The sequence below is a fragment of the Panthera uncia genome, chromosome X (assembly GCF_023721935.1).
Source record: "Panthera uncia isolate 11264 chromosome X, Puncia_PCG_1.0, whole genome shotgun sequence".
In the NCBI taxonomy this organism is placed as follows: Eukaryota; Metazoa; Chordata; class Mammalia; order Carnivora; family Felidae; genus Panthera; species Panthera uncia.
This window is the reverse complement of record NC_064817.1, coordinates 1,115,322-1,123,973: the sequence shown is the minus strand read 5'-3', so window position 1 is coordinate 1,123,973 and position 8,652 is coordinate 1,115,322. Positions and strand designations below refer to the sequence as shown.

The 8,652-nt window shown below is 59.5% G+C and overlaps 1 protein-coding gene across 1 annotated transcript; it reads left to right on the top strand.

The window, feature by feature from the left end:
• The first annotated feature begins 4,047 nt into the window (after window positions 1-4,047).
• Window positions 4,048-8,495, top strand: ZBED1 (zinc finger BED-type containing 1). The gene has a single exon (XM_049643322.1). The coding sequence runs from the start codon at window positions 5,415-5,417 to the stop codon at window positions 7,497-7,499; it is 2,085 nt and encodes a 694-aa protein (XP_049499279.1). The 5' UTR covers window positions 4,048-5,414; the 3' UTR covers window positions 7,500-8,495.
• Window positions 8,496-8,652: the final 157 nt, after the last annotated feature.

Genomic DNA, 8,652 nt, shown 5'->3' with positions numbered 1-8,652 from the left:
TCCGCTCCCCGGCCCTGGGGCTGGGGTGCGCGGCGGGGGGGGTCCCCGCCGGGACGGGGCGCGCGGGGCCGCCCCGGAGGTGCCCCCTTCCCCTCCCCCAGCCCCGGGCGCGGCGGCGGCCTCTTCCCGGAAGGCCTGGCCGGGGCCCGCTCGGTGCCCGCGCCCGGAACAGCGCCCCGCTGCGCCCGGAGCTCCGGGTCGGGACCCGCCGGCGCGCCGGGCAGCGCTGGGGACCGGCCGCGTGGCCACGGACCCCGCCGCCGGGAGGCCCCGGTGCGCGCGCGGCCTCACGGGGACCCGGGGCCCCCCCTCCGGCGGGTGCGCACGGGCCGCGGGTTATTTTTAGGCCACAGAGGAGTCCTTTCCCAAACACGGCACCCGCCGGGAGCTGGGCTAGTGCGCTACCTTGCAGTCCGTACCCCCGGCTCTGCTGCCGCCTGCGGAGGCGGTCCCAGGGAGCTGTGCCAGTCCCTGGAGCACCCCGCAGGACCCCCCTCACCCCCCGCCCCACACCCCGAGACGCGCCACACGGAGAGCAGAGCGTGTGTTGTCGCCAAAATATAGCTGAGCCTTGAACGCCTCCGGCCTCAAGGGTGCAGTTTCACCCACATGCGAGTTTTCTGGGTTTTTGCGTTTGTGTTTGTGTTTGTTTTTGTTTTGCACAATGACACCACACCACTCCGAGTGCGTTTTCTCTCCCTTCCCATTTTCTTAATCACCTTTCCTTTTCTGCAACTTCCTTCATTGGAAGAACACAGCGTCTTCTACTTGATACACAAAGTAGGGGCCAGCGCGCTGTGCCTGGGACCCGTGAGGCTCCGGGTCCACACTCACCAACTGTGTGCGAAGCCGCAAGTTCCGAGCCGGCTTTCCAGGCTGGGGGCACTTGGCCCCCGCTCACCCCCACGTTGTTCAAGATCCAACTGTACTTTTCAGTTCCGCCCTCTAGCCGCTAACGGAGCGGAGGGGAGGGGAGGGGAGGGGAGGGGGGGGGGCTCTGGGTCAGACCCTGAGAGCCTCAGCTGTGAGTAGGAAGAAGAGATTGTTTTCGGGGAGCCCCACCCTCCCCAACCTACACTTAGGGAAGTGAATCTTTGATTTTTACCTGAGTTTTGTGTCGTCTGATACACTGATGTTTGGTATTTTCTAACACATTTATAGGCAGTAGAAGCCAAGGCAGCGGAGGTGGGGGGTGACGAGCCAGCCAGTACTGGGAAGTCAACTGGTGTCTTTTAAATCAGCTTGGGCACAGTGACGAGCTACGGGCAAGCCGCCCCAAGTTGTAGGATGTGGTGGCTTCTGTGTTTCCATGTGATTTCGCTTTTAGACGGGCCCCTATCTAAGGCTCTGTCGCCTGTGTAGGAGCCCGTCCACGGGGTTCCCAGAAAAGAGGTTCAATCTGGCAACGGGATTTGAACTTGCATGTTTCAAGAACTTGTTTCTGTGTGTTGGAGCTGACGGCTTGGTCTGGTCTTTCCACTTGTTGATTAAAAAAAAAACCAAACAAACCAAAAAAAAAAAAAAAAAAAAAACCGGTGAAAATACAAGCCAGTCCTGAAGTCACATGTCCGCCAGAGGAGTCCTTATCTGTGCCCCAGAACTGGATCGTTACATATAAAGATGAACTTTTTCCTGGTGGCCCCACGCGAACCCCCCCGCCTGTCTGTGCGTTAGAGACAATTTTAGATACTGTGGGAAGAGGGGGTCTCCTCTGAGGTCTGCTGGTTGCCGGTTGCCCACGCCTTGCTGTGCCTTTTAAACCTTTTGTGATCTTCTCCTCCCCAGACCGCACCTTTGAAGGAGAGCCAGTGAACTTTGTCCTGGGGGCCTCGAGCTAAACAGTAAAAAGCTGAGTGTTTTTGTGTGAACTCAGACCAGGAGGTGGCTCTTGTACCTTTTGTTTATTTGTTTTATTTTTTAATGCTTATTTATTTATTTGTCATTTTTGGGGACAGACAGAAAGAGCATGAGCAGGGGAACGGCAGAGAGAGAGAGAGAGAGAGAGAGAGAGAGAGAGAATTATAGAATCGGAAGCAGGCTCCAGGCTCCGAGCTGTCAGCACAGAGCCCACTGCGGGGCTCGAGCCCACGCACCGTGAGATCATGCCCTGAGCCGAAGTCGGACGCTTAAGTGATGGAGCCAGCCAGGCACTTGTCTCTTGCACGTTTTATAAAAGGGGTTTCACGTGGCAGGCATGATGTCTGATGTCATTCAGACTGTATGCGGGTAAGAAATAAAGAGCTAAGAGGTGAGCGGTCCTGCCTGCTAACGTTTCTCAATTTCTTAAAATTGATCCACAAACAAGATCGTTACAGACTCAGGAATGAATGTTGGTCATGTCTTTTTAGAGACGGCGTACCAACAAACCGAGTTCCCATGAGATAGTCTCATTTCCAGATTTTTTGTGTGGTCAACCCCGGCCAGACGGCCCATCACACGCTGAGGTGTATCTATCCGTCATATCTTAAAAATACACGATTATTATTATTATTATTATTATTTTACCGCATTTAATATCCCAATGTCATCCCAACGCCCAAGCACTGGCCTCAAACCTTCCGGAAATTGCCGTGTTGTCTGGGGACACCTGCTCACATTGGCACCATCAACGGAGGGTTTGTCTGTTGCAAATTAACACGTCTCGATGCATCAGTGAGTTTTGAAAAGGAGAGAAAATCGACTTGATGTGTTTCAGGGCGCCGTTCTGATATTGCAGAAAATTCTTAAAAATTCTGTGTGGGGGGCGTCTGTGTGGTTCAGTCGGTTGAGCGTCTGATTTCAGCTCAGGGCATGATCTCACGGTCTGTGGGTTTGAGCCCTGCGTTGGGCCGGATTCTGTGTCTCCCTCTCTCTCTGTCCCTCCACCACCCATGCTCTGTCTTTCTGTCTCTCTCTCAAAGGTAAATAAACGTTAAAAAATGCATACATAAAATAACAGAAGCCAATGATGTGTTATTAGCAGTGACACAGTTTTCTCAGTTGAAAAAAAATAAGGACATTTCTCCAGGAGGCAAAGGAGGCTAGCGACTGTTGCGGCCCTGTGTTCGGTGTTGGCCATTCGCTGGTCTTTTGAGTGCCGGGACTTCTGGAAGGTGGCAGGCTCTGTGTCCACTGCCCTCCCCCACCCCTCGGGATGTGCTGTTTGGGAAGGATACTGACCGCTCTCTGAAAAAGGCAAGAGCTTGCGGTCCCCCGGGGGTGGGGGTGGGGGTTCTTGGGGACGGTCCCCCAGAGGTCCTTGGAGCACCCGCCAGTATGAGCTGTGAAAGGCGGCCTTGAAGAAACCTTTACAGGTGGCCGTGTCCGCATGGATCTCATAGACCGCGGAAGGCAGCCCTGCCCGGTGGCCTTCCAGGGGCTCACAGGAAGCTGTCACCTGCTGTCCTGGGCCGTGGGCGGCGGGGAGGGGGAGGGAGGCCGAGTTTCTGACCTAGCTGTGTGCACCAAGGGGAAGAAACCAACTAGAAGACCCGCCCGCCCGCAGGCCCTGCTTGGGATGCCGCCAGGATTGTGTGCAACCCTCGGTCGGGGTCTCCTGACCTCATTCTGCTAAATTAAAGACACGTGTTCTAACGAAGATGACTCGGCAGGGAGACTGGACACCTGGGACACCCACATGGTGTTCCTCGGGTCCGACGTTCCCCTTCCGGAACCAGGGTGCCGCACTGTTCGCGGATCCTTGACTGTCCACCTGACCTGGAGACTCCGCGCCCCGTATCTTGGCTCCTTACCTGGAGCGGGTCACAGCTGTGGTGCCCTCTATGCCGCCCGGGGACCATAATGCCCCGTCCGGGGTATTGTGACATCTTCCTGAAAAGCCTCAGGCGGGCCAGCGTGGAGGGGCGTGCCTGCCTGTGAGGACGCGGGGGCCTTCGCGGCATGGTGTTGACACTCAGTATCTTTTCAAGTTTCACCTTTGTCCTAGGACTGTCCTGGGTCAGCCTTACCTAAGTGCCGCTGGCTTACAATGTCAGAAATCCATCCTTTCCCAGCTCTGGAGATCAGATTCTGAGATCCAGGCAGGGCAGGACACTGAGATCCAGGAGGGGCAGGGCCACTGAGACCCAGGAAGGGCAGGGCCGCTGAGATCCAGGCAGGGCCGCTGAGATCCAGGAGGAGCAGGACGGTTGAGATCCAGGAGGGGCAGGACCACTGAGATCCAGGCTGGTCTGAGCCCACTCCCTCCAGAGGCTCCAGGGGAGGGTCCTTCCTGCCTTTTCCACTTCTGGGGGCTCCTGGCATCCCTGGACTTGAGGCTGTGTCCCTCCCATGACCTCTTCTTGACATCCTTCACCTAATCACAGCGGGTCCTATTTCAAATGTGGTTCCATTTCCAGGTTCTGGGAGTACCTGCATTTCGGTGGGAGGTCTGGTCGTCGATTTCCTGTGCACCCTGAGATTTTGTTCTGACCACGTCTCCAATACTCAGAAAATGCCTGATTGGTGTAGTTTGCCTTGTGACGCCCTGAGCACTTTATGGTGGGTTAAAACGTTGCAGACCTAACAGAGACCTTTCGACAGAACCCAGCTGCCCTTTTGGGCATCTGTGCCCTGACTGGCGGCTCCAAGAGGCCAGACTCTGGGGCTTCAGGGACGGCGGGCGCCCTGGGGCCTGTCTCCTAGGCCATGAAAACCTCCCCCCCGAGAGCCTGGCGTTGCTGGACCCGTGCACAGCAAATGCATATTTCTGCGCACAGCGGGGCATTTTGAGAAGCTCCCGGAATCACGATGTCCGTTCCTGCCCCCACGACGTTCCCGATCACGGACGTGCCCAAGCTCAAAAGGGAGTGTGCCATGTTCCCAAAGGCGTCGCTTTAAACTGTCAAATTTGGAGGACAAAAAAAAAAAAAAAATTGCTATGCCTGTTAGGCAACGTAAAGGCTCTCCTGTCGAAAGTGAAATCCTGTGTTTGCTTCCTGGACGCCGTGCGCCTCTCGTCCTCGCTCCCAAAACGAGGCTTGAGCAGGCGGTGGTGGTGGGTCCTCCGGGGTCCTTGGGGACGTGGGCTTCCGCACGCAGCGAGCAGTGTCCCCGAGAGTGGCCCCTCCCGGCAGGTGCCCGGTTGGCGGACGCGGTAGCACAGGAAACCATAAACAGCCAACATGAGGAAGGAGCTATGAGGACAGAGAAACCCACAGACGTGCATGTTCTCAGACGCGCGGAGGCGTCCCCGCACGTGGGACTGAGCTGCGGGAAGACAGCACTCAGCCCAGCTGCGCGAGCGAGCCCCCTCCGCTTTGCCAAAGCCACGCACGCCCCGGTCGGGTCCCCGTGCCCCGCGGCCTGCAGACCGCGTGCTCGCTCCCTCTTCGCCCGTGCCTGGGTCCCTTCTCACGCTGTGTTTGTCTTCCCGGCTCCCAGCAGGTGCGCAGGAATGAGTGGAGGCCCCCCAGGCGGGCCGCGGCACAGAAGCCATGGAGGCGAAGGGCCTGGACCCGTCCCAGACGGACCTCAAGTTAGTGGCCCACCCGCGCGCCAAAAGCAAAGTGTGGAAGTACTTTGGCTTTGACACGAACGCCGAGGGATGCATCCTGCAGTGGAAAAAGATATACTGTCGCATCTGCATGGCTCAGATTGCCTACTCCGGGAACACCTCCAACCTGTCCTACCACCTGGAGAAGAACCACCCCGACGAGTTCTGCGAGTTCGTCAAGAGCAACACGGAGCAGATGCGCGAGGCCTTCGCCACCGCCTTCTCCAAGCTGAAGCCCGAGGCCTCCCAGCTGGCCCCGCAGGACACGCTGGCCGCCAAGGCCGGCCACGGCCACGAGAGCAAGCGGCAGCAGGAGCTCACGGCCGCCGTGCTCGGCCTCATCTGCGAGGGCCTGTACCCCGCCTCCATCGTGGACGAGCCCACCTTCAAGGTGCTGCTGAAGACGGCCGACCCCAGGTACGAGCTGCCCAGCAGGAAGTTCGTGTGCAGCAAGGCCATCCCCGAGAAGTACGGCGCCGTGCGCGAGGCCGTCCTCAAGGAGCTGGGCGACACCTCCTGGTGCGGCATCTCCACCGACATGTGGAGGAGTGAGAACCAGAACCGGGCGTACGTGACGCTGGCCGCCCACTTCCTGGGTGGCGGGGCCCCCGGCTGCCTGTCCGTGGGCTCCCGCTGCCTGAAGACGTTCGAGGTCCCCGAGGACAACGCGGCCGAGTGCATCACCCGGGTCCTGTACGAGGCCTTCATCGAGTGGGGCATCAGCAGCAAGGTGTTCGGGGCCACCACGGACGGCGGCAAGGACATCGCCAAGGCGTGCTCCCTGCTGGACATCTCGGTCCAGATGCCCTGCCTGGGCCACACGTTCAACGCGGGCATCCAGCGTGCCCTGCGGCTGCCCAAGCTGGCCGGGCTGCTCGGCCGCTGCTGCAAGCTGGTGGAGTACTTCCAGCAGTCCGCGGTGGCCATGTACATGCTCTACGAGAAGCAGAAGCAGCAGAACGTGGCTCCCTGCATGCTGGTCAGCAACCGCGTGTCCTGGTGGGGCAGCACGCTGGCCATGCTCCAGCGCCTGAGGGAGCAGCAGTTCGTCATCGCCGGCGTGCTGGTGGAGGACAGCAACAACCACCACCTGATGCTGGAGGCGGCCGAGTGGGCCACCATCGAGGGCCTGGTGGACCTGCTGCAGCCCTTCAAGCAGGTGGCCGAGATGCTGTCCGCCTCCAAGTACCCCACCATCAGCATGGTGAAGCCCCTGCTGCACATGCTGCTGAACACCACCCTCAACATCAAGGAGACCGACTGCAAGGAGGTCAGCATGGCCAAGGAGGTGATCGCCAAGGAGCTGTCCAAGACCTACCAGGAGACGCCGGAGATCGACATGTTCCTCAACGTGGCCACCTTCCTGGACCCCCGCTACAAGCGTCTGCCCTTCCTGTCCGCCTTCGAGAGGCAGCAGGTGGAGAACAGGGTGGTGGAGGAGGCCAAGGGGCTTCTGGACAAGGTCAAGGAGGGCGGCTACCGGCCGGCGGAGGACAAGATGTTCGCGCTGCCCGAGGAGCCCCCGGTCAAGAAGCTGGTGCTGGCGTCCACGCCGCCGCCCACCAGCGTCATCAACAGCATGCTGGCCGAGATCTTCTGCCAGACGGGGGGCGCGGAGGACCAGGAAGAGTGGCACGCGCAGGTGGTCGAGGAGCTGAGCAACTTCAAGTCGCAGAAGGTGCTGGGTCTCAACGAGGACCCGCTCAAGTGGTGGTCCGACCGCCTGGCCCTGTTCCCCGTGCTGCCCAAGGTGCTGCAGAAATATTGGTGCGTGGCGGCTACCCGCGTCTTCCCGGAGCGGCTCTTCGGCTCGTCCGCCAACGTGGTCAGCGCCAAGAGGAACCGCCTGGCCCCCGCGCACGTGGACGAGCAGGTCTTCCTGTACGAGAACGCGCGCAGCGGCGCGGAGGCCGAGCCCGAGGACGAGGACGAGGGCGAGTGGGGCCTGAACCACGAGCACATGTTCCCCCTGGGCGACGCCGTGCACGCCGGCTTCTTTGGCATCAGGGACAGCGGCTTCGTGTAGATGCCGCGGTGGGGGCGGGGGGGGGCGGGGCGTCACCACGAAGCTGACCCTTGATGCTGGTCCGCTGTAACTACCCACCGTGCGCACCTGCGCGCATGCGCGTGCGCGGCCGGTGCCGTCACCAACGCAGGCGCAGGACGCAAACGTGCGGCTGTGTGCATCCAGGAGCAGCCACTCCGCGCGTTTCCTGGGAGAGCCTCCATGCGCCCCAGCGGAAGGGCACAAATCAACTAGGAAACTTCTGGAAGCCCCTTTCCCCACCCGCTGGCTGGACGCTGATTGCAACGGTAAAGCCCCAGAGATCCCCAGCCAGGAGGGGAAGGGGGAGAGGCTCCTTTCTCTTGCCACCCCCAAGGACGGAGTACTCCCGACCCAGAGAGTTTGGGATAATCCCCAGGCATGGGGAAAAAGAAAAAAAGAAAGATAAAAATCAAAGCTCCCATGTCCTTCCGTCGCCAGACGCCGTCATACAAGGACTTTACGCATCTGGGGCACTGATGCACTCACGTTTACTCTCGAATTGACCTTGGCACCTTGCGGGCGGGCTGGAAGGATGCGCACGCTCTTTCAGCCCAAGCGCCTCCTGTTTGCAAGACAGACCGGCTCTAGGTTTCTTGCGATGCGTTCCAAAGGCGCGTGGGCGGCAGTCGCGTCCCCAACAGCAGGGAGAGAGGTGTTTTGTGCCTTTCCCACGGGCATCTCTGCCCCCTCGTGCCCCCATGCGCTTTGTGGGCGTGGCTCTTTCTAAGGCTTGCACCGCCGGCAGCTTCAGCCCTGCCCGTGGCTGTTTGTGTGTGTGTCTGTGCGATGCTACCAAGGGCTGGTTTCTCCACCGTGTTTCTCAGGATGCGAATAAGGCCCCCGCACCCTTCCAAGCCCTGCTTGTACAGAATACCAGGGGCTTGCATGTACCCAGAGTGATTTAATAGGAATCCGGGGCAAGGGACCCTTCCGTTCTGTCTTTTAAACTCGGCACCGTGAGGGCCCCCCCCCCCCATTTAAAAACAAAACAAAACAAAACAAAAAGCAAAAAAACTACCACTGGGTACTTAAGGGTCGCTGTGGCTCAACAGGCAAGCTGCTGGCGACATTGTGCAGGGCCCCGGCTTCTGAGAGCGTCACGGTCGATCACCAACCGGGATTGGTCTGTGTC